Raw genomic sequence first — 26,968 nt, 5'->3', positions numbered from 1 at the left:
CGGGTATTTTCCCACGTCACTGTAGTTGTGCTTTTAAAGTTGTAGCAACGTTTCGGCAGAATCTCATCTGCCATCATCAGGCTTCTGTATTGTGTTCGTCTGTGAGTCAGACTTTTACAGTGGTTTCAGTTTTAAATTTGGGGCTAGCCTACTGCTGTGCCAGAATGGTTTTTTCTTCATCCTGATTGGTTGGGAGTCTTGGTCTGTGTTTATTGGTCTTGGAGTTTGCTGTGTTCTGCTTGATTGGTGTTTCTAATATCTTCTGTCTGTTTTGTGGCTCTTTTTGTGTCTTGATTGGCTGGCAACATTGTGTTCCTGTATTGGAGGCCTTTAGTGCAGCTTGGCTCCGGGTAAATGGACGGCTATCATTTGTTAGGAAGCTAGGTTTCATCTGAGTGCCTGGTTGGGGTGTGTTTGAGCTGGAGGTATCAGGGGGGATTTGTTTGTGCCCAGGTGTTTGCCTGGCTAGTGGTGTGGAGATTTTTTTGTTTATGAGTGCAGGCTTCCAAATGATTGACAGTCTGGTGGAATCATACATGATTCCAATGTCAAATGATTGACAGTCTGGTGGAATGAATAGAAGAGATGATTCCACCAGACTGTCAATCACCAATAAACACAGACCAAGACTCCCAACCAATCAGGATGAAGAAAAAACCATTCTGGCACAGCAGTAGGCTAGCCCCAAATTTAAAACTGAAACCACTGTAAAAGTCTGACTCACAGACGAACACAATACAGAAGCCTGATGATGGCAGATGAGATTCTGCCGAAACGTTGCTACAACTTTAAAAGCACAACTACAATGACGTGGGAAAATACCCGAACAAAGCTGACTAATATATATATATATATATATATATATATATATATATATATATATATATATATATATATATATATATATATATATATATATATACACACACACACACACACACATATACATATATACACATATATACACATATATACATACATATACATACATATATACATACATATATACATACATACATACAGAGAGAGAGAGACAATTTTCCAAAAGGGTATCTTTTTTATATAATATGAAATAGATTTAATATATATATTATATATATAAATTAATATATATAATATATATTTTATAAGTGGGAAATAGGGAAAGTAAGTTGATCTGATTCATCTTTTACCTGAGACAGCGTAGATACATAATTTTTTGCAATGCAACACAGCCAGATGAAGCAATTCTGTGCCACTAGCAGAAAGGACAAGGTTGAAAATGTGTTTAAAAAACACTTCTTGAAAACCAATAAATTATACTAAATACTAACAGCATGTAATATACAAACTTTTTTTTACTTAATACTTTAACTATTTTTTCAATAACTTTATACTGATGTATACTTATCAAACGTATCTTAAATCCAAACAGACAATTCTTTTTAGTTAAAGTGCAACCCCAATAAGAGTATTCAGAAAAGAGAGACTTATAATAATCCTTAAAGAGCACCACCTGCTGTCAAAGAAAGACATAACATACTCCCAAAGTCCTGGAAAGACCTGGCTTATGGAGAATTAAAAGGGAGAAATAAGAGAACTTTATTATCAAAAGACTCCTGAAAGCTTCAATACAAGACTCAACTGGTAGCGGGATTTATGAAGGTAAACCCTTGGATTACTTAAAAAAAACAGATTGATTAATTTGGGGATATAAAGACTCTTAGACATTGGACATTGAATTTCTTGTTTGAAAAGTGACTTTAATAAGATTGTTGGACTATAAGTACTGGGGCCAAATGGGGATATCGTGACGGTGGGAGAGTGTCGCCCCCTCAGCAAGACTGTCCAATTCAACGTCCTTAAGGTGACCAAGGCTGCTGGCACCAAAAAACAGTTCCAGAAGTTTTAAAGGCTATTTGTACTTTTCTTTTTGTATCAATAAAGAAGCTGGTGTGAAAAAAAAGATTATTGGACTAGTTAACAAAAACAGATAAAATAAACAAAAACAAAGATGAGTGGAATCTGGAAAGAAAGTGTAAATTTGTAAAGCTGTAAATTCGGGATATAAAAAGCACCTTGACAAGAAGATGTGAGGAGATCTTGAATAAAATACAGAGCATAGACATAGAGTTGGAAATTGAGACACAAACGACAAAAAGAAAACAGGAGGTCCAAGGAAGAGGAAGAGTCAACTGAAAGAGTAGCTGTAAAAATAGAACAAACAAAATAACAAACAAAAAGAAATTATAAAAAGGAGATAAAAATAAAAATGACGATTGATGAAATAAACCAAGGGAAAAGTACTTTAAGGGAAGTTAAACAGGAATTGGAATTGCAGGGATATTTTGGGGGGAGAAAGATAGGGGTAAGAGTAGACAACTTGAAAATGAGACAAGGAAACATAGTAGAGAAGGGAGAAATGTTTAAGAGAATTGGCCAAGAAGTGGCAGATAGAGACAAAGAGTTAAGAGAGGAATATGGGAAATAAGAAATGAATAATTAAAGCCTTAATGTGAATGAGAGATGATGGTTAAAAAAATTATGATTTAACATAAATGTGTGTATTATTAGTTAAGATGTATAATCGTTAATATAATAAATAGGTATATTAACATTTCATTGGAGGAAAAGGAATGATATGTGGAATTTCATTGACATAAAAATAATATATTGAAATATTGCATAAGATAATAATGAAAGATTACCACTTAATAAAAATAACTGTACTATTATTAGAATTATGTAACTTTTTAAAAGTAATACTATGAATACTATTTTATTTGTATTAAAATGTGATTAGAAAGGGGATATTTTTTAAAGATAACAGTGACATAATTAAAAATTAAAAAGGGGATAAATGGAAAATTACAACTCAATATAAATGTATGAATTGTTATTAGAATTATATAGTCTGTTAAACATTGCAAATATGATTATCAATATATTATTTGTAGTAAAAGGACTGATGTTAAGAATATAGAGATTGACACAAAAATAATATATTGAAATATCGAATAATTAAGAATGATAATTTAACAAAATAAGCATATCAATATTAAATTTTAAAATATTGTCAATTGTATTAAACATGAAGAATATTGTCAAATTTGTTTTAAAATGTAAGACACTCCAGTGTCACATTGTTCACACAATAATCAGGCATGATATTCCGCTCTGAAAAAAAAATCGGGGCCGGCCAAAAGAGACCCCCCGCCGCGTGCCTGGGGAGCGCCCGCTGCTTTCCCTCGCCAGGGCCGGGCGGTGGCGTGTTGCACGGAGGCTGGTCTGTGGCTGGCCCAGCTCCCTTTTCCTGCCGCTCAGCGGCCTCCGCTGCACCGCCCGGGCTCCGCTCAGGTATCCGGCTGGGGCTGTCAGGAGTTGCTACCGCCAGCGCAGCTCCACGCGGCTCCAGTCCCACGTTGCCTCGGGAAGGGAAAGGCAAAACCAGGAGCCGCTGCTGCCATTGCAAAGCGCCGCCGCGGCTCTTCCTTTTTGCCTTTCCCTTCCTGAGGCAACGCGGGACTGGAGCCACGCGGAGCCGCGCCAGCAACTCCTGACTCGGGGCCTCCGAGGGGAGGGGAAGGAGGAGAAGAAGGGGTGGGGGGGAAGGGGGGGTGATTCCCAAAAAAATCAGAATTCCGATTTTAATCGGAAGAATATCATGCCTGAATAATGTTTGTTGAAACAAGAAAAAAATTACTGCAAAAAAAAAGAGAGTAGAAAGAAAATAATTCAGGAGTTCTATAGAAAGCTATACGACCAAGTATCAGAAGAAAAAATAAAGCAATACCTGGAAAAATCAGAACTACCAAAAGTGAAATGAAGATAACAGAGGTGATAAAAAAAGAAAAGTATAATAAGTCATCAGGAACAGACGGACTACTGGCAGAAGTCTATAAATATTTACAAGATACATTAAGCCTACCAATGCTAGAGGTTTACAATGAAGTATTGTTAGAAGCTAAGTTACCAAATACTTGGATGGAAGCAAATATTATTTTAATCCCCAGATTCAGATATCATTATTAAATGCAGATTATAAAATATTTGCTTCAATAATATCAGAAAGACTTAAAAGATTTTTGAGTAGATTTGTACACCCAGATCAAAATGAATTTCTAAGTAGCAAATTAAGGATAGTGTGAGAATTGTTTAGATATGTTGGAATATTGTGAAGTATATTCTGAAGAGCAGATGGCATTGATTTTTTTGGATGCACAGAAAGTATTTGATAATGTAAATTGGCAATTTATGCTACAACAATTAAAATGCATGGATTTTGGCAAAAAAATTATTACATGATGGAGACAATATATTCCAAGCAAATGATAAAAGTGATTATGAATGGGGACTCGAGGGAGAATTTTAATATAAGGCACAAGACAAGGATGCTTGCTGTCCCCTCTACTGTTTAGACTTACATTGGAAGTGTTGAGCAGAAGTATTGGACAAGACTTAGAGGTGGAAGGTATGGAAATTAAAAGAAAAAGAAAAATACAAATTACAAGCATTTGTAGACAATCTCGTATTTATTTTAGAAGAACCCCTAGAAACTGGCCCTGTACTGATAGGAAAAATAGAAAGATATGAAGAAGTTGCAGGATTGAAAATAAATAAAGGAAACAGAAAAAGGAATTAATGAAGAAGATAGATCTTCAGGTAGTAAAGAAAATTAAATACTTAGGAATCTATTTAAGAGCAAGATGTGTAACAATTAAAGAAGATAACTATACAAAACTACAGCAACAAATAAAGCTAGATATGGAGAAATTATAAAGTGGGAAGAATAGCTACTATAAAAATGAATCTTTTGCCAAGATTGCTCTTTCTGTTTCAAACAATTCCTATAAAATTAGAGAAAAAAATATTTTGAGCAGCTAAATAAAATGATCTTGAAAGATATATGGCAAAGGAAAAGAGCAAGAATAAGACTAAAAATGCTACAAGAATCTAAAGAAAATGGGGATTTTGGATTGCCAGATTGGGAGCTTTACTATCAGGCCTCTGCACTTATTTGGGTGAAAGAGTGGATAAATTTGAGGCATAGAAGGTTATTATTGTTGGAGGTATATGATCTTCAATTGGATTGCATGTTTTTCTGTAGTATGAAAAGAACAAAATACACTGATATTTTCAACGATACTATGTAAGAAAATTTTAATATGGGAAAAAGTCAAAACAAAAAATTATATGAAAATATCACTCTGGCTTTCTATGATGAAAGCACTGAGACACCCAAATGTTATTAACTTGGAAAAAATTGTAACATATAAAGACATTTTAAATGAAGTAGGGGAACTCAGATCTAACCAGGCACTACAGAAAAAAGGGGTGGACCTAGCATGGTGGTCACACCTGCAAATACAGTCAAGATGTGAGAAATATATAAAGACATACGGTTTTTATAAAGAACCAACAATACTAGATCAGATAATTCTAGGGACAGATGAAGAATTAATAAAGAAAATATACAGCAATCTAGTAAATATCAAAATGGAAGATGAACATGAAAGAAACAATGATAACATGGGCAAAAAACTTTGGATAGAGTTAGATAACTATAGAGTTAGATAATTGGCAAAGAAACAAAATTTATAGTTTCTTTGTAATAGAAACCATAAATTGACAATGGCAACTACTTATAAGGAAAATCTGTACAAAATATTTTATAGATACCACTTGCCATCGGCAAGATTAGCAAAGATGTTTAAAAACATGTCCGCTGAATGCTGAAAATGTAATCAGATACTAGGCTCTATCATATGTGGTGGACATGTCCAAAGGCAAAGAAATTCTGGATGAAAATACATATATGGCTACGGAAAATGATAAAGCAACATATAGATTTAAAGCCAGAAATATTCTTGTTAGGTATAATACAGAGAATTATAACAAAGGGAATATATATTTAAATATTACATGTGTTGACAGCTGCAAGAATTGTATTTGCACAATATTGGAAGAATGAGGATACTCCTACAGATGAGAATGTAATCGAGAGGATATTAGGTTGTGCCAAAATGGATAGATTGACATTAAAAATAAAGGACAAGGAAGAAGCAGAATATTTTTAACATAGATTTATTTTAACAGTGGTTAGATAATAAAGGTAGAAATTAGAAGATAAAAGATTACTATATATAAGTAAATGATGAAAGGTTATTATTATATATAATAATACATTATTACTATGATTACTATTAACATCATTATTATTATTTTGTATAAGCAAATTGACTCACACAGCACTTGGTTAAAGAAAAAAATATGCATAAATAATATTTTTAAAAAACCTAGCAGCTTTATTTGTTCCAGAATGTAGAGCAAAGGTCTTCAAACTTGGCAAGTTTAAGACATGTGGACTTCAATTCCCAGAATTCCTTAGCTAACATGACTGGAGGAGGAATTCTGGGAGTTGAAGCCACAAGTCTTAAAGCTGTCAAATTTGAAGACCCCTGATGCAGGGGAATTAGCAATAATGGACACACCTTCATATGCCCATGTAAAACCTCCACCTCACAAGTTGCATTGCTTCAAGGTGCAATTCAAAGTGCTGATTTTTCTCTACAAAGCCCTATATGTACAGAATGTGATTATTTGAGGAACTACCTGTCTCTCATAACAACTATACAGCCAATTAAATCCGGCAGAGTTGGTACACTCTGAGTTCCTTCAATTAAATAAAGACATCTGTTGGAACCCTGGAAGCATGCCTTGACTGCAGCAGTGAATGCACTTTGCAACTAAGTTCCTCTTGAGAGTTAGATGTTCCTCAGCCTTTCTTGAAGGAAAGTGAGACCTCTTGCTTCCTTCCATCTCATCTGTTGTACTTGCATTTTTTTAGCTTTATCATTTTATTTAATTATAATTTGTTTGATCATGTGAGCTACATGATCTGTTTGATCATATGAGAGTTAGTGACATACAAGTTTAATAAATTATTAAAATAATAAATAAATAAATAAATAAATTATTTCTTTAAAAATACTCATTTTTCAAGTTGTCACTCTTAAAAAATCAGTACATCTTTTTGGACATTGTGGTAAATTACAATTCAACAAAACTAAGCAACAGTGGAATAAATTACTAGAAAGTTAATAACTAGCTAATAACATATTCCTGATTTTTTTGATAAATAACTAAATAAATGTAAAATTTATTTTACCTTTTTCTATTCAACTAGAGCAGGGGTGTCAAACTCGATCAAGTCGCGGATCACATCAGGAGTTTGTTTGCCCTCGGGGGCCCCAGGGGATGTGGTTTGATTATTGGGGTCAATTGGGTGGGCGTGGCCAGGCCCACTTTCCCCTCACCATCTCAGGAACAGGCCTGGGGGCTTATCACAGGCCAGATCCAGCCCACAGGCCATGTTTGACACATTCTATCCTAAAGCTATATTAAGAAATCTAATACATGAGCTTTACATGTATTAGATTGCTCCAAGAAATGTAAGCATCCAAAGCCTGTATCTTGATTACTACTCTATGATCCCAAGACATTTCATAAAATGTGCGCAAGGGCAGGGGTGTCAAACTCAAGGGCTGCAGGCCAAATCTGGCCTGTGCGGTGCTTAGATCCAGCCTGCGGGGCCGGCCTGGAAATAGCAAAGGACCTGCCTGCGGTGCCTCTGCTAGTGAAAATGGGGAGCAGGGGGGCGCACCTGTGGGCCACTTTTGACCTGGATGGCATCCTGCAAATTCCTGCATCAACCACAATTCCCTCACTAACCATTTTTCCACTTCCGTTATCCGGCATTCAGGGCAACAAAAGAAGACCATGTGACTACCAGTAAAAAAAAAAAAAAAAGTTCAATTAGACCTTCTAACTTTGGAAGATCTTTTTTCCCTGAGAAGTTGGAAGGTCTATTGCATTTTTAAAAAAAAACTGGTAGTCCCCATGGTCTTTTGTTTTCCTGCACTCAGGAGAACAGAGCTGAAAAGTAGGTTAGTGAGGGAATTGTGGTTAGTCTGGGATGGGAAGGGAGTGAGAATTTTGCATTATGATTGCTCTGGGATGGGGTGGGGTGAGGATTTTGCATTATGATTGCTCTGGGATGGGGTGGGAGTGAGGATGATGATTGCTCTGGAATGGAGTGGGAGTGAGGATTTTGCATTATGATTGCTCTGGGATGGGGAGGGCTTCCCGTTTTGGTATGCAGAAGGAAGAAAATCAGAAATTTTAAGTAAAAACCAGTAAAAGAGGAATGGAAAAATCCCTATCTGTAGATCAGCGTTTCTCAGTCTTCGCAAGTTTAAGATGGGTGAATTTCATGCTGCCTCGGGAATTCGGGGAGTTGAAGTCCATGCACTTTACAGCTGCCAAAGTTGAGAAGCATGGGCTTAGACTAGAATTTTAGATTTTCCATTCCTGTTTTATTTAGAGTTTGGTGCAATTAAATAAATCAAATGTGGTTTCTTTAACTAACAGTGATTAAAGCAACATAAACCATTACTGGACTTTTTGTGAGAAACTGAATTTAAAAGTTGATCTGAAACTTTGATGATTAGATTATGGAAATAATGTAGACAAATGGTAATCTTAGAGTAAGAGTTTGATATATTTTTACTTATATATGTACCAAAGAAAGTTGGAAGTCATTCTTTTTCCATTTTCCTTCTTTTCCTCTTTCTTTCTTATACTTTCACTCTTTTTCTTGGCTATGGATATGTCACATTGGAGAATATGAATTATGATACACCCACAGGGTAGGGGAAAACCAGGGTCAAGGGTGACAATGAATTATGTGTCTCAGAGTCGGCTACACCCAGGCAGTGCCGGACATGTTAACTCCCAATAAATCCTTTTGAAGTTTTGGAAGTTTGGGTCGAGACTCATGATTTAATTGGAGTAACTGCTGGATTCCTGACACCTGAACCTTTTCTTTTTTCAAATCTGTTTTTTATTTGTTTATTCCTTAGCTTTGTACTTTTTTGATGTATGAAGGATCAAAGACTCAGCCATTATAATTCTACATTTATTATTTACAGAAATCATATCAAAATTTAGAATGAAATCCACTAGGAGCCATCTCATATGAGGCATGCTCTGAGTCCCTCTAACCCAGAGGTCTCCAAACTTGGCAACTTTAAGACTGGTGGAGAATTCTGGGAGTTGAAGTCTACCAGAGTCTTAAAGTCGCCAAGTTTGGGAACCAGTGCTGTAACAAAAAATATTTATCAATAGAAGAGAATATTTGTAGCTCAGGGTTGAACTGTGGGGTCCTTGGTACTCTCTGAGCTTGATGGTTTTCTTGCATTACCAACCAGGTAACATCATCAGTACTAGAAGGGAGTGGAGTTTGCTCTTATTTTCATATACTACTGGATTCTCTGTCAGTGTTGATCAGTTGCTTCACAAACAGTGTTTTGATTAGTGCCAGGTCTCTAAAGCCTCAGGCAGAGAAGGGCTATTCTCTGCACCCCTCCCTCAAATGTTCTTTAAAATAGAGTTTACCAGCATTCCTTTAGGAACCTTCAACATACAAACTGTGGTTACTCAGCCTAAAACGAATCCACTTTACCTGGAGCTTCAAAATTTGCTGTTTGCTGGTAAGGTGTGTAGCTAAAAGTCAATCTACATTTAGTCTACACCTGAATTTGAGGATATTTCTTCATAACCGAACAAACGTGTATTTTCTGTGCAGTACACACCCCTTGCCTGCTGTCACAAAGCAAAGCCCACATTTTGTAATCAACCCCTGCGCCCAGTTTTGGCTGATGTGGCCCTCAATGTGAGTATGACACCCCTACTTTAGGGAAACAAATTGGTCATAGCAGTAAGATAAATTAGTTTATATCTATCCAATTAGCTTCATCAGAAGCAACAATACTGTTTACTTACGAAACAAATTTTCCTACTTCCACTTGTAATATTGGCTCACATAATTGTACTTCCAAGAGCATATCTTGAGCTTGCATAGCATGTCCAGGTTTTATAGGATGGGGATTATAGATTCTAAGAAATCCCATATAACTGCCTACAATAATTTTATCTGAAATAAAAACATATTTATGGAAGAACATTGAGACAAACATTCATATCCAATTCATACTTCAATGTTCTAAGTAAACAAGTCAGAGGACCAAACTGTGCTTGTTTTATTTAAAATAAGTATCATTTACATTTTACTCTATAATCTAAGGTATGTACATATCTAAGTCCCCTAATCCTTACTGAATCCAACCTATGAGATAAATTGGATTAAGAAATTATAATTGGTCTATCCCACAGGTGCTTTTTCAGGAGGCAATTGGACTTCCTTGTTTTTTTTCTTTTTTCTTTTGAAGACATTTCGCTTCTCATCTAAGAAGCTTCTTCAGCTCTGATAGGATAGTAGGGAATGGAAGGATTTATATTCCTTGAAGACAGCTGGTAATCTGCATCCTTTTAGAGGGTTGTTGAAGCACTTGGAGGTTTATCTGTGTCCTCAAGATCATCTGAATAGTGCTCCTGGTTCCTGTAGTCTGCAATTTTTCCTCTGGACTACAGAAACCAGGAGCACTACTCCGGTGACCCTGAGAACACAGATAAATCTCAAAATGCTTCAACGACCCTCTAAAAGGATGCAGATAATGTTACGTTCGGCTGAGCTGAGTGGGAACTGAAGGCCATTCACATTGGCTGAGCAGTCTGACAGCGAGCTGTCAGACCGCGTCGGTTATTGCTCATGCCTGTCAGCCGACTCGCAACAGTAACGGCTATTGCGGTTACCGCAGTTACAGTTACTCTTACAGTTAACAGTTACAGTTAATAGTTACTAGTTAATACAGGTTGACTTAGCATAATCGTGGACGTCATTTGTGCCTCACAAAACTGGCGACGAGGATGGGATCGACGCAGTGAAGGCACACAGAAATTTCAAAGAGCCGGAGCGCGCAGTGAAGTTACCTCAGCCAGCTGATGAGATGTCCTCCTCTCTGGCATTCCCGTGTTTCCACCCTACAACGGAGATGTGGTATTCCTACATTAACCGTTTTGAGTGCTTTTTAGATGCTGCGAATTTGGCGGACATATCAAATCACAGAAAAAAAGCTTATTTTCTAAGTTTCTGTGGAGAAGCTGTCTTCGACACTGCCACTGCTTTATTGGTGCCACAATCAGTTAAAGAGGTTTCCTGGGAAGCACTCCAGGAAATCCTGAATAACCATTATGCCCCCAAACCATCAAAAATCGCTAGGTGGCACACTTTTTGGTGACGGGCACAAGCTGAGGGGGAGACCATCAGTATGTATATGGCTGCTCTCCGAACGGCTGCATTACAATGCGGGTTTAAAGAGCTTGATGACATGCTGCTTGATCAACTAGTATGTGGAGTGAGACCTCAGACTCCAAAGACGTCTGTTAGCAAAAGGTGACCTCACTTTAAAAATGGCAATTGAAGAGGCTCAAGCCGCTGAGATGTCCAATCTCTCTGCGGCTTAGATCCAAGACACAATTAGCAATCCAGGGGCTAAACCAAATGCTACTGTTCATTTTGAAGAGTTTACCCCTGATGAATTTTAGATTATGGCAAAGACGTTAATCACCTTTCCAATTGCCAATAACTGCAGCAACAAAAAGACTGGAACCCAGGGAACAAATCACAACAGCTTCCTACAGCGCAGGTTGTTTGTTTAAGTTGCGAGGGTAATCATTTCTATGCCTCATTCCTTCCGCACAAGGCTTCTATTGCAGAACCACTTCACAGATTATTAGACTCTCAAGCTCAATGGTCGTGGGGCAAATCACAACAGGATTCTTTTGACGCTATCAAAGCAATGCTTTCTTCTGACAGCATATTGATGCAATTTAATAACCAATTGCCTTTGATCCTATGTTGCGATGCATCTCCTTATGGTATAGGTTCTGTCTTAGCTCACATATTGCCTAGCGGAGTGGAAGCCCTTATAGCTTATTTTTCAAGGACTATGTCAGCAACAGAAAGAAATCATTTAAGACCTGTCTGCAGGTTTAGAAATGCTATTTGTTTAAATTGCCAGCGAAAGGTGTTAGGTATAACATTGATACCAAATATGGTTTGGGTGAATAAATATATAAAACTTAGATATCATGGTTTAAGTGCTTATCACTTTAAGCACAATGCAGCAGGCAATTAGCCGATTAAGGGTGCGGTTAGAAGTTACAATATAAGGAAGCATTAGAAGCTGGAAAGCTGACTGTCTCTGGCTGTTACTGTGTGCTGTCTGTAACTGTAACTGTGTGCTGCTGCGAGTAACTGTGTGTTACTGTGACTAACTGTGATTACTGATTGTGAGTGCCTGTGACTGAACTGTTATTGTTTGCTACTGTTTGCTGATTTACTGCGTAATTCTACTGAATATCCAGCGTTTGTTTCTCTGGAGAGTGAAACCGGAGGAGGAGAAGATATCTTTATCGGCTGATAAAGATATTGCAAGGACTCTTAACTTGAACTATACTAGTGAGTCTTACTGGATGGAAATACTGTGAATGATTTAATGGACTGAATGACAATGCTTTGAACTCTAACTGGATTAAAAACTATTTAAACTACAAACAGTGTTTGTATTCAGATTGTGTATACTCTGGGGCCCTTCCGCTCTTCTTTGGCTGCCTGGCTTGACTACTGCTGCAATACTCTGCTAGGGGTTAATCCCCAAAACCCTAACATTGGTTATGGGCCCAGCAGCATAGTCTAACTAACCAGGATATAGCAGAGAGAGTTGGTGTGAGTTGCACATTACTGTAAAAACAAACTGTTTTAATTAGTTTAAAATAGTCAAAATATCTGAAGAGTAATGGCACAAGTAAATTTGTCACAACTGTCCATGATATCCAGGCTGGATGGAACAAACTATGTTTCATGGTCAATGAAATGTAGTTTACTTCTACGCAGAGAAGGTTTGTGGGACATTATAGCAAACCCACCAGATGTGAGTAGCTGGGATCCTGCTAATGATGATGATAAAGAAAAGTTACAAGACTTTAAACTGAAGAATGAGCAGGCTTTATGCATCATAGGACTGACTCTCTGTGATCAGCAGCTTGTCCATATTCGTGGAGAAGAAAATGCTGCAAACTGCTGGGAGAACCTCAGGAAGATTTATGTTCGGGACAGTGTAGGAGCACATATAAATCTTACACGGAAGCTTTTTCGAACGCATCTTCAGAGGAATGGAGATATGTTAGTTCATTTAAACTGTATGAAGAGCATTTTTCAAGATTTGCAAGAAAAAGAGCTTATATTTAATGAACTGCAAAAAAGTCTACATAATATTATCTTCATTAGATCAAAGCTATGATGACTATGTGACTTCGTTAGAAGTATTGCCAAAAGAAAGCCTCTCATTAACCGAGATTACAGGCAGGCTACTAGAAGAAGCCAGAAGAAGGCGTGAGCGTGACGAGCTGAGAGAAGATAAGAAAGAAGAGAAATTATCTTCAAAGCTTGAAAGAAACCAGCAAAGCAAAGTAAAGCACCCGGAAGAAGAGAATTTATCTTCAACAGCATACACAATTAAAAAGTGTTTTAATTGTGGAGGCAGAGGACATTTGGCAAGATTCTGCAAAAAGAGAAAAAGCCAGAATGTAAAAAGCCAAAGAAAGCATTTGAACTAGCCACGTTTAGCAACTCTGATGTGAAGAATAATTTATGGGTGGTTGACAGTGGCGCATCCCACTGCATCACAAGAGATAAGACAAAATTTATAAAAATGTCTACAAGCTCTCAACATATATCTCTTGCCAATGGCTGGAACCTGAAAGCGAAAGGTCAAGGTTTTGCACGTTGTCCGTACATAAACCAGGATATAAAAATGTTGTATGTACCGCAACTAAAGTTTAATTTGCTTTCAGTAAGGGTATTAGATAAATTAGGTTATGTAATTACTTTTAAGGATAATAATTGCATAATTGAAAAAGATAACAAAAGGGTAACTGCAGCTTTAAATGGAACATTATATGTATTAGATAATAGTAAGAAAGGGGAGGCTCAGACTGTATTTAATAATATAAAGCCTCATGAAGAATGTATCCATTTATTGCATAGGCGTTTGGGGCATGTAAATTTTAAAATGCTAAAACGTACAGTTGAGTTATCTGAAGGAATAAGGTTAAAACCTTGTGATAAATATTTGCGTTGTAATGTTTGCTGTGAAGATAAGAGCAAGGTATTGCCTGCAAATAGGCTAAATGGTTTCAAAACAAAAGAACCTTTAGAAGTGGTATTTGCAGACATCATAGGTCCAAAGAAACCCAGTATGGGGGGGTGCTAGATATATACTGAGCATTATGGACCATTATTCTAGATATGGGTTTTGCTATTTAATGAAAAGCAAAACTGAAACATATCAACATTTTTTCAATTGGCTTAGGTTTGCTGAAAGAAAGTCTAAACGACAACTGATAACCCTGGTGACAGATAATGGTACGGAATTTGTTAATAACAAATTCCAGAACAGACTTAAGGTAGCTGGAATAGAGCATAAGAAGTCTGCTCCATACAGGCCAGAACATAACGCTTTTATTGAAAGAAGAGGCCAAACACTACAGGCAATGGTTAGAACAATGTTAAATGATTCTGGGTTACCTGATTCTTTGTGGGGGGAGGCTACAATGTGTGCTAATAACATATTGAACAACGTTGTTAATACAACAACAGGTGAAATACCATTTACCAGATGGCATGGCAGGAAACCTGACCTAAGTTACCTGCACACATTTGGTGCACCAGCATGGGTGCATATTCCTGCACAACTCAGAAAAAAAGGGCAACATAGAGCTAAAAGATTTTTCTTCGTTGGTTATCAGGCAAACCATAGGGCATATAGATTTTGGGAGAAAGGCACATCTAAAGTGTTATGTAGTGCTAGTGCCCAATTTCTAGAACATGAAGGATGGGAGAAATTAGAACAGGATGCCAATAAAGATGTAATTATTGAATCCTATAGAAATCCCATTAGTTATCCCTGTAACTTTAAAAATAAAGTAAAGAGACAAATACAGGATGAAATAGTGCCCATAAAGGAAGAAACAGATTCAATAGCTGAACAGGATGAGGAAGATGAACAGGTAGTAGTTCAACAAAGTCCTCCTGTAAGCCCTGTAATTCCCAGAAGAACTACACGTATATCTAGACCGCCTGATAGGTACCAGGCTAACACAGTGTGCCAGATTAATCAAGTTCCTAATTCTGTTGAGGAAATTAAAAAGTATCCTAATAAGGAAAAAGAAAAATGGTATGCAGCAATGAATAAGGAACTGAATTCATTAAGTGATATGAAGGTGTATGAGAATGCCAAATTACCTGCAGGAAAGAAATCCATTGGCTGCAAATGGATATTTAAGGTAAAAACAGATAAAGATGGTAATTTAATCCATAAGGCAAGGTTAGTAGCCCAAGGTTTTAGGCAGAATGCTAATGACTACGATGAGGTGTTTGCACCTAGTCTTAAGGCAGCAACCTTGAGGGCAGCTTTAGTGTGGGCAGCTAGTAAAAACTATATAGTTAACCATCTAGATGTGGAAACTGCTTACTTGCATGCCCCATTAAAACATATTATTTATATGAAAAAACCTGTTGGTATTAAAAGTGAAAATAAGGATAATAATGATTGTTGGTTGTTAAAGAAAAGCCTCTATGGTCTAAAACAATCAGGCTATGAATGGAACCAGTATATTGTAAAGGAACTAGACAATATAGGATTTAAAGCTGGTTTAGCCGATCCATGTCTGTTTAAGAGGGAGACAAATGGGAAAGTATCATTATTATTACTATTCACAGATGACATTGCATTGATAACTGAAACTAATGATGAAGCAAATAAAATAATAACATCATTAGGAAAGAGAATAAAGATCAAGCAATTAGGGGAGATAAAGAAGTATCTCGGTTTGAATATAAAGAAAACACGGAAAGGTTTTAAGATATCTCAGGAAGATAAGATAAGCAAATTGCTAAAAGATTACAAGATGGAGCTTTGTAAGCCGGCTAAGACTCCAATGAGTCAGGAGTTTAGCAACACTGATGAACAAAGCCCTGAGTTTGATAAGGTGATTTATCAATCTTTAATTGGTAGTTTGAGTTATATTAGTAATTGGTCTAGACCAGATATATCGTACTGCGTGAATCAGTTGGCTAGATTCAATTCTGCACCATGTGAAAGACACTGGATAGCAGCTAAGAGGATATTAAGATATCTTAAAAAGACAATGAATTATTCATTGTATTTAGAACCAAAGGGTGATTTAATTCTGTGTGCTTATGCAGATGCTAGCTTTGCATCAGAAAGAGACACTAGAAAGTCGACTTCAGGAACAGCCATAATGCTGGGTAAGACATTAATAGGCTGGAAGTCAATAAGACAACAGCATATAAGTTTGTCTACTATGGAGGCAGAATTCTCCTGTTTATCATTGTTATGTACAGAGTTAATAATGTATAAACAAATGTTAATTGATATAGGTATAACTGTAGATTATCCTATAATTATACATGAAGATAATCAGGCAGCAATTCAAATGGCCACAAATATTGGAGTAAAAACAAGGAGCAAGCATACAGATCTAAGATACCTAAACGTGAGACAATCTGTAAGAAGTAAGATGATTCAGCTAGAGTACTGTATGTCGGAGGACAATTTAGCTGATAATTTTACTAAAGCCCAAGGTGCCAGTAAGCACCAGGAGAGTTGTGAAAAATATGGGGTTAGATTGTAAAGGTATTATATATTTATTTCACCCAAAAGGGGAGTATGTTAGGTATAACATTGATACCAAATATGGTTTGGGTGAATAAATATATAAAACTTAGATATCATGGTTTAAGTGCTTATCACTTTAAGCACAATGCAGCAGGCAATTAGCCGATTAAGGGTGCGGTTAGAAGTTACAATATAAGGAAGCATTAGAAGCTGGAAAGCTGACTGTCTCTGGCTGTTACTGTGTGCTGTCTGTAACTGTAACTGTGTGCTGCTGCGAGTAACTGTGTGTTACTGTGACTAACTGTGATTACTGATTGTGAGTGCCTGTGACTGAACTGTTATTGTTTGCTACTGTTTGCTGATTTACTGCGTAATTCTACTGAATATCCAGCGTTTGTTTCTCTGGAGAGTGAAACCGGAGGAGGAGAAGATATCTTTATCGGCTGATAAAGATATTGCAAGGACTCTTAACTTGAACTATACTAGTGAGTCTTACTGGATGGAAATACTGTGAATGATTTAATGGACTGAATGACAATGCTTTGAACTCTAACTGGATTAAAAACTATTTAAACTACAAACAGTGTTTGTATTCAGATTGTGTATACTCTGGGGCCCTTCCGCTCTTCTTTGGCTGCCTGGCTTGACTACTGCTGCAATACTCTGCTAGGGGTTAATCCCCAAACCCTAACAAAAGGGCCATATAGCCAGGGTCTGCAAATCTGGAAAGAGAACACCACAATCACAGCCTCAGCTGCCAAATAGGTTCAAAAAACAAAGGGATGAATGTTTTACTGTGACTAGACAATCTTCCACTGACTCTCTCAACAATTTTCCACAACAGCTGAACATTAATAAACTTCATGTAACCATCTCGTTAGAAGGTAAAGACTGTCCAATGGAGATTGACATCGGTTCATCTCTGTCCATACTGTCCTGGGGCACCCTAAAGAGACTGATTCTGACCATCTCAAAGAAACGGCTTCAACCTTGCAATCTGTCTCTCAAAGATTACCAGGGGCGTAACATACCAGTTATAGGAACAGGCAAGTTTGCAATTAAATTTCAGGACTTCAAGGGACAATTACCCCTTACTATTGTAGAAGGCACCTTACCTAGTTTAATGGGGTAAGACTGGTTTGACGCTTTAGGGCTTAAAGTGACAGGTATACATTGCACTCAAAACCAAGATATTGAGGCACTGTTAGCTGAATTTAAGGACGTTTTCAACAACCAGCTAGGCCATTATGTAGGCACCCCAATTTCTTTTGCATTAGACCCAGCAGTAACTCCTATCAGATTGAAACCCCGATGTGTCCCTTTTGCATTCAAATCAAAAGTGGATGCAGAAATTGATAAGTTGATCTTCCAAGGGGTCCTGGAGCCTGTAGCTTATGCACCATGGGAAATCCCTGTAGTGACCCCTCTTAAACATGATGGCTCTATCAGATTATGCGCGGACTATAAGAGCACATTAAATAAGGCTTTGTGCACTAACCTTATCCTGTGCCTGTAATTCAACATCTCCATTCAATGGAAAAGGGCACCATATTTGCTAAGCTTGACATGGCCCAAGCATATCAACAGCTGCCTGTCACTGAAACAACTGCTCTGGCCCAAACCATTGTAACACATAGGGGAGCGTTTAAGCATAAACACTTGCAGTTTGGGGTATCTGTGGCTCCTGGTATATTCCAATGCCTTATGGAACGATTGCTGCAAGGTATCCCTGACGTTATACCATACTTTAATGACATCATCATTTCGGCACAAAACATGCAAGACCTCCTGCAACACCTTAGACAAGTCCTCACTTGCTTCCAGACCTCAGGACTCAAATTAAAAAGAGATAAATGCAAATTTGGTGTTTCCCAAGTGGACTTCCTGGGTTACCGCATTGATGCTCAAGGGATTCACCCTACAGACTCTAAAGTTACAGCCATAAAAAAAGCACCTGTTCCTACCAACAAAAAGGAGCTGCAGGCCTTTTTAGGTCTTCTAAATTTCTATGCCTCATTCCTTTCGCACAAGGCTTCTATTGCAGAACCACTTCACAGATTATTAGACTCTCAAGCTCAATGGTCTTGGGGCAAATCACAACAGGATTCTTTTGATGCTTTCAAAGCAATGCTTTCTTCTGACAGCGTATTGATGCAATTTAATAACCAATTGCCTTTGATCCTATGTTGCGATGCATCTCCTTATGGTATAGGTTCTGTCTTAGCTCACATATTGCCTAGCGGAGTGGAAGCCCTTATAGCTTATTTTTCAAGGACTATGTCAGCAACAGAAAGAAATTACTTGCAAATTGATAAGGAGGCTTTGGCAGCCATTGCCTCTGTTAAACGATTCCTCTATGGCCGTCACTTCCATTTAATAACGGACCACAAACCTCTCCTGGGTATCCTGGCTGATGACCAACAAAGTCCCCCTATTTTGTCCCCTAGGATGACCCGCTGGGCATTATTCTTGGCCGCATAATCCTATACCTTGCAATACAGGACCGGAAAGCACCTTGGACATGCAGACGCATTGAGCCATTGCCTCTTGCCAAATTATAGACCCTGCTCCTTCCTCATCTATTCTACTAATTGACGATCATCAATTAGCTATTACGGCCGTGAAAGCCTCCTCTAATGGTATTATTCTCTTACAATTATTACACTGGGTGATAAGGGGGTGGCCAGAGCGGGCTGTAGATGCCCCATTTATGCCATTCAGAGCAAAGCAGCATGAATTATCCACCCAACAGGGCTGCCTACTGTGGGGAGGTAGAGTAGTAGTTCCCAATATCCTCAGACCTAAGATTTTAAACAGCTTGCATGAGGGCCATCTAGGAATAGCCCATATGAAGGCTTTAGCTCGGAGCTATGTTTGGCATAGACTCTGATATTACCACAAGAGTTAGGGCATGTCATACATGCCAAACGTCTAGAGCGGCACCTCCAGCCTCTACTTCTGGGGAATGGGAGTCTGCTAAGTCGCCATGGGTCAGGGTCCATATTGACCTGGCTGAGCCGTTTCAGAGTCGCACCTTCCTTATCATTGTGGACTCATATTCGAAGTGGGTAGAGTCGGTCCTCATGAAGCCTACACATCAGAGATGATCATCAAGGCATTAGATCGCCTTTTTGCAACCCATGGTTTTCTCGACATCCTAGTGTCGGATAACGGTCCACAGTTTACTCCGGCGAACTTTGAGTTATTCTTGGCACGCTGGGGCATAAGGGACGCCCTTGTCACCCCTTCCCACCCGGCGTCTAATGGTCAAGCAGAGAGGGCTGTGAGGGCCACCAAGGAAGTGCTGGGGTGATTAGAGGATAAGGACTGGCATTCTAAGTTGGCAAAGTACCTGCTAATGCAACACGTTACCCCCAGCACAGTGACCAATCATTCCCCAGCAGAGTTATTAATGGGCCGAAAGTTAAGGAACCATATAGACAGACTCCACCCCAGTTATGCCCCAAATATTCCTTTAAATTCTTTTAGTGGCATTAGAGTTTTCCCAGTTGGGGATTTGGTTTATGCACAGAATTTTGTAGGTAATCCATTGTGGCTGCCAGGGAAAATAGAGGCAATTACCGGCCCAAAATCTTATAAAATAAATCTGTCGGATGGCCGAGTTTGGCGCCTACATGTAGACTATGTAAGGGGGCATTGGGCTGAGTTCTCAGAGGACTCGCCTGATAGCGAGCCGGCCAGCGCACAGCAACGTGAACTCAGAGTGGCCGACACGCCAAGGAGTGAAGGCCTACCTTTAGAAGTTCCTCCATCTGAGTCTGAGTCAGCCGACGAGAAGGGTCCAGCATTGTCTCCATCATCATCTGTTAACCCTGAAAGCGATCATTCTCCAATGACCGGGCAAGCCAAATTGCATAGGTCCAGCCAGACTAGGCAATGCCCTGCCTATCTGAATGACTATGAATGTGCTTGACTGGTGGGAAGAGGTGTTACGTTCGACTGAGCTGAGCGGGAACTGAAGTCCATTCTCATTGGCTGAGCAGTCTGACAGCGAGCCATATAAAAGCGAGCTGTCAGACCGTGTCGGTTATTGCTCATGCCTGTCAGCTGACTCGCAACAGTAATGGCTATTGCGGTTACCGTGGTTACAGTTACTCTTACAGTTAACAGTTACAGTTAATAGTTACTAGTTAATAAAGGTTGACTTAGCATAATCGTGGACGTTGTCTGTGCCTCACAAAAGATAACCAGTTGTCTGCAAGAAAATAAACCCTTCAATTCCCCACTATCCTATCAAAACTGAAGAAGCTTCTTGGATGAGAAGCGAAACGTCTTCAAAAGAAAAAAACAGGGAAGTCCAGTTGCCTTCTGAAAAAACACCTTTGGGACAACCATGCCCTAGATGACTGAGAATCTCTATAACTTATAACTTGCCTAAATCTTCCAAGTGAGCTTGATGATTCAGAGATTTTATCCACTCCCTGCACATTACCATAGAACACTAGCTATTTTCTTAGAATTTAATTCTTCTAAGTTTAATAAGATGCATCTTACAATAAATAAATGAATTACAACTTGATTGGAAGAGCATAATTTCAGAATTTTAATTACACATTAAATGTAAAAGTATCCACTTACCTTGTACACTACTGCTATTGTCAACATTTGCAACACATAAACATCCTTGGTCAAATTCTTCTTTATTGCCCACTATTGTAGACCACCACTCCCTGGCTTTAAATAGAGACATTCTCTGTCAGCCCTAGTGGGGGAAAAAGACTAGCATAAAAGCCTTATTATGAACCCTTTAAAAATAATTTATATCTCATCTAACATCTCAATTTAACAGAGAAAATACGAAGGTATTTTTTCCTTCAAAACATTCTAATTACTTCTGATGAGAATCAAGTTCATCATTCACAGAGCTTATGTAATTCAAGTATGTGCTGACATTTTATTTGGCATCCCACAAGTCAAAATAAAAATGTAAGCTATACAGACAGGAGTGCAGAGTTAGGAATAAAGATTGCAGTCCAGCAGAGTTTTTAGTTCTATACTCTATCTCAACTATTAAACAAACTCAGAAAAAAATTGAAAGTAGTTTATGAGTTGGAGGATATAGGTATCTATTTTAGCATACAAATAAATCCTCATGCACCCTGGAGATTTTTCTGGATCAGAGCCACAGAAAATATGTAATGCTCAAAGGGAAGAGTTGTGTGTATTGTAAATGTACCAAGCTTTAATGTAGACCATAAAAAGCATAAGTTAGAAATTCATTTTGCATTCTCTTTTATTAAATAAATACCCTCACAATAATATGGTACAAGAGATTACCGTATATACTCGAGTATAAGTCGACCCGAATATAAGCCGAGGCACCTAATTTTACCACAAAAAAATGGGAAAACTTATTGACTCAAGTATAAGCCTAGGGTGGGAAATGCAGCAGCTACTGGTAAATTTCAAAAATAAAAATAGATACCAATAAAAACTTTCACTAGGACAGTTGAGAATAAGTTTGATGTTCACAATTTCCTCTTTGAAAGAGACCAGTAAATAGGGAACAAGAGGATGAAGAAAAAGAAGTGTGTTTTTTCACACTTTTCACACTGCAGTGAACAAAAATGGCATCATAGGAACAGGCTTATTCTCAGTCCAAAGGTTTGTTTCTGATTTCTTCCCTGATTTAAGGGAAATTTGGGAAACGATCTCACTATCATGAAAGGTTTAATTGATTCACTAACCCAAAAGAAGAAGATGATGACGACAGTGGGAGGCAGGAGTCACTCTCTCCCTTGCAAGAAAAAAGCAAGAGCTGTTCTTATGATCTCTCTCTCTCTCCAGAATACAGTTAAGCCCTTTCCAGCACGCGCAATCCGCCGCCGCCGCTTTGCACCTTGCAAATGCAAAATCCCGGGGGTTTTGACTCCTGCCTCCCACTGTCATCATCATCTTCTTCTTTGGGGTTAGTGAATCAATTAATTTGGGAAACGATCTCACTATCATGAAAGTCAGTGTTCTCTGCCCATGGGGCGTTTGGAAGAAAACGCCCCGCGGCATATCCACGCGCGTGTAAGGGGAATCAGAAATCCCCGCGTTCAACGCCTAGCACGGCAGAAGAGAAAATGCAGCTGTGAGCAAATACTGGGAAAACCTGATTGATCAGAAGGAAGGAGGCAAAAGAGGGAGAGGTGGTGGTGGACGGAGGTCCCACTGGTATTTGTGAAACACTCGGTCGGCAGCGCTTAAAGTCAACGTCCTCGCTCCCACCCACCCACTCAAAGCCACGAAGTCCCCCAATCGCGCAGCCCAGAATCGCCCTCCCCTCAGGGGGCAGCAACGACGCCCGGCGTTTCCCGAGACAAGAAGCTCCGCCGTGCAATGAAAGCGCCCTGGCTCTAGGCTCGCGGGCTCAGAAGACAACACGAGCCGAGGTGGCTTCGGCTCCACTTGGCTTTGTTTTCTTAGCCCCAGCTGCTTTCAGCCCGCTCGGGAGGAGGAGGAGGAGGAGGTGGTGGTGGTGGCGGCGGCTCGCGTTGTTTTCTGAGCCCGCGAGCCTAGAGCCAGGGTGCTTTCATTGCACAGCGGAGCTTCTTGTCTCGGGAAACGCCGGGCGTCGTTGCTGCCCCTGAGGGGAGGGTGATTCTGGGCTGTACGATTGGGGGACTTCGTGGTTTTGGGTGGGTGGGTGGGTGGGAGCGAGGACGGACGGAGTCCGTGAAGTGGGGCTTGCCTGCCCTTGCTGGCTGCCTCTGCTTCCTTAGGGGCGGGGAAGGGGGCTCATCTGGACCAAGGGTGAGTCTCCCCCTCAGTTTTCCCTGAAGGATCTTCCGTCGCTTTTGCCTTCTCCCTACGTCTTCCCTCTGTTAAAATCCCCACCCCACTTATTTTCGGGCGGATAGATTTCGTGTCTGAGCATTCTCACATGACGGTGGGTCTTTCCCCCCCCCCCCTAAAAACAGTTAAAAAAAGAAAAAACAATATATCCTCATGCAAGAACTTTTCTGCTTCCGATTACCCCCATGCTTACAAGTTGCAAAGGAAACACAGAAGAGAGGGAAGCGGCTGCCCAGCTCCGGAGCTCCACACCATTTTTTTTTCAGATGGGAATCTGTCACTCGAGTATAAGCCGAGGGGGGGGGGGTTTCAGCACAAAAAATGTGCTGAAAAACTCGGCTTATACTCGAGTATATACGGTAATGTTCATTATGCTGACAGCTTAGAAGAAAGTTTCATAAATTAAAGCATGATGCATCCTTTCACTCACAAAGGATTGAAACAACAAGCATATGTAATTACTGCACATTTTCAAAAAAGGCTGATTTATTTCTTAAGTTATATTGCAATATTAGAATCCCAAATGGAAATCTATTTATCCAATGAAATATCTTGTTCCTTCTTATTTTACATTCCTCCAAAAAATTATTTGCAAAGTGTTGATTGGAGCAACAATTTAATATATGAGAAGTTACTGGTTATTTCCTAACTATTTCAATTGGGATATTTGGACTCCATCTACTATAATTTTTATTTCTTTCTGAAACTAACAGTAGGGCTGCTTATACAGTGAAAGACCAGTGCACTTGTACATGGAAAAAGTATTCAAAGCCTTGGAGAAGTCCAAAGATTTGCTGAAAGGAATGAATAATATGAAAAAATCATTTTACTGTTTAACATTTTTATTAGGTAATAAGTTAAAATACAAAAGTAAATAGGAAGACATAGTGGGGGCGGGGGAGGGGGAGAGAAAAGTGAGGGAAACTGGGAAAAAGAAACATTGACTTCCAACTCCCCCTGTTGCAGTAAAAAAAGCATTAGCATTAAACCACATTGTTTTGTTTTTTCATATAATATAAGCTAGTCATTTCTGAAAAGCATATCAATCTAATTGGTAAAACCCAAAATCAAAGTTTCATTTTTTTCCACTTCAAGCACAAAGGTTAGAAGTAGTCTCCATGTGGAAACAAATATATTTATTTTCTTTCCTTTAATCGAAATGGTCAAGTTAGTCATTTCTGCCATCTCAGCTTCTGTAAATAATTCTCCCATAGTGGGGATCGAGGTGTCCTTCCATTTTTGTGCATACAATAGTTTTGCTGCTGTCAACATATATAAGATCAAAGTTCCAAATTTTTTCTCCAAGTCTTTTTCCATTAAACCCCAAAGAAAAGTTTCTGGTTTAATTTTTATTTTCATTTTAAGAATTTTCTGTATTATAATATGAATCTTATTCCAAAATTTCTTTGCTTTATCACATGACCGCCATAGATGATTAAAAGTTCCTTCTTTGCTTTTACACTTCCAACATTCTTCTTCTGGATAACTTCTCCAGTATTAAATACCAGCAATAAATCATCTTATAAAATTTTTCTTTTAAATCAAGGGCCCCAAACTTGACAGCTTTAAGACTTGTGGACTTCAACTCCCAGAACTCCTCCTCCAGTCATGTTAGCTCAGGAATTCTGGGAGTTGAAGTCTACAAGTCTTAAACTTGCCAAGTTTGAAGACGCTTGTTTTAAATGATAGTTTAGTGTAAATTTTAAACCTTTCAGCCACATATTTTTCCATTGTTCAAGTATCACATTATAGCCAGCATTCCTTGTCCACTGAATTATACCATACAATGTTTTACATGTTCACTTTCCAAACTCAATTTCAATAACATTTTATAAATCTTAGCAATAATATGCTCATCACTACCACACAATAAGATTTCCAATTCATTTTTAGCAAAATGAAACCCACAACTCTTTTTATCTGATTTAAATCATTCTTTCAGTTGTTGATATGTAAACCAATGAAAAACATAACTTAATTCAAATTCTTCCCTTGACTTTAATGTAGGTTCACCAGAGTCGAAAAATAATATTTTGCCAGTCTAGCTTTGTCACCATCTTTTTTCTAAAAAGAGCTTCTTGGGGGGGGGGGGACACCCAAAGAGGCAGCTTCAGAGAAAACCTTATTTTATATTTATTCCAAACTCTTAATATGGCACCTCTAGAAAGGTGATTAAAATCAACATTAACTTTATCATACTAAGGCAGGACATAAAGGAGAAATGTATTACTTTTAGAGAGATATTGACATGATTCTTCTAGATAGTGAAATGTGTGTATTAAGAAAATGGAAAATGTCAGATCACAGGTTCATCTGTCGGTCACTCATATTTGTCAAGCAGGAAGCTTTGTTACAGAAAACCACGTCTCGCTTGCAACAAAACCACGAACGTACTGCCGGAAACTAGATGCTGTGGCAAGACACCTTTGACATAGATTAGTGAGAGGGGAAGGTATTTTGTTACTTTAGCCTAGCAACAGGGGGGCTGTAATTCAAAGTAACCAATGAATGATTGACAAGTTATGTTTCCGTGGTTTGCTGCTTCTGAAGTGTATGTATATGTGAGTGTCGATCTATAGGAAGTTGTTCAGATGTCGCTTTAGCTATATTGCTCTGAACCTTTGCACAAATAAAAGCAACTTATTTTTGCTTCCAAGGTCTGAGTCTTGTCATTTCCTGCAACAATACCATAAATAACTGTACCATCCAAACCTTAATTCATGGCCCTCTAATTCAAGTAGCCTCTTATTCTGAAGCTTAACCCACTCTTTTAACTGGGCCAAACAGCATGCCTCAAAATACAAAATTGTATTTCCAGGTCTGGTAAACCCAAACCCCCCCTTTCCTTAGTATATAGGGGGGAACCCTAATGACCACAGACTACTAGCTGCTTTGTGAACATGAGAAAAGGAAAACTGAGTGGGAAGAAGAATAGAACAGAGAATGGCTGATAGACCAGAACAAAAGTATTTTATCGACCATCCCATATGAAAATAATTATTCAAGGCAATAATTATTCCTATCCTAATCCCTTCAATGGCAACAAAAGTTTCCCTTTGATTTTTGTATTATTTATTTATGCAGATGCCCATCTTGCTAGTTGAAACTTTAAGTGGCAAACAAAAGATTAAAAACCAGAAGAACAAAAATGGGTTTTAACAGGAATGCAGTCATCATTTAATTCTCTACCATAATTGACTTACATTTGTCCTTGTGACCACAGCTAAGGAACTCAATCTGGCAGAATATAAATAGCTTGTACTAATGCCTACTTAAAATTATCTGGTGTATGGCGAGGAAGAAAATGAGTAATCCTTAGCTTGATAATATCAAGTGAGTATATTAATGCGAAGTTTTTTAAGTATACATAATCAAATAGTATAATCTGCTATTTCAACATTTTTCTATCAATTACAAAATTTATGACAAAAGTTGTGCAAATGTTCCACAAACAGCCCAAAAGTTATTTTAAGAATATGCCAGTACTGCTATTGTTCACTTGTAATTTAAAAAACAAAACAAATTTA

General features: G+C 38.4%; 1 protein-coding gene across 5 annotated transcripts in view; it reads right to left on the bottom strand.

Annotated features, from left to right (window-relative positions):
• Positions 1-26,968, bottom strand: part of BBS9 (Bardet-Biedl syndrome 9) — a 407,995-nt gene that overhangs the window by 380,361 nt on the left and 666 nt on the right. For all 5 annotated transcript variants that reach the window (XM_087946210.1, XM_026674870.2, XM_087946208.1 and 2 more), the window contains exons 2-4: positions 21,240-21,363; positions 9,823-9,973; positions 1,173-1,237 (exon numbers count right to left, since the gene is read on the bottom strand). In XM_087946210.1, the coding sequence (XP_087802336.1) occupies positions 1,173-1,237; positions 9,823-9,973; positions 21,240-21,351 (328 nt within the window). In that variant the 5' untranslated portion in view covers positions 21,352-21,363. The remainder of the gene's footprint in view (positions 1-1,172; positions 1,238-9,822; positions 9,974-21,239; positions 21,364-26,968) is intronic.

The sequence above is a fragment of the Notechis scutatus genome, chromosome Z (assembly GCF_049901735.1).
Source record: "Notechis scutatus isolate UNSWTSFEM ecotype Mainland chromosome Z, rNotScu1.2, whole genome shotgun sequence".
Lineage (NCBI taxonomy): Eukaryota > Metazoa > Chordata > Lepidosauria > Squamata > Elapidae > Notechis > Notechis scutatus.
Note: the sequence above shows the minus strand (reverse complement) of the source record. Positions and strands in the feature narration are given on the sequence as shown.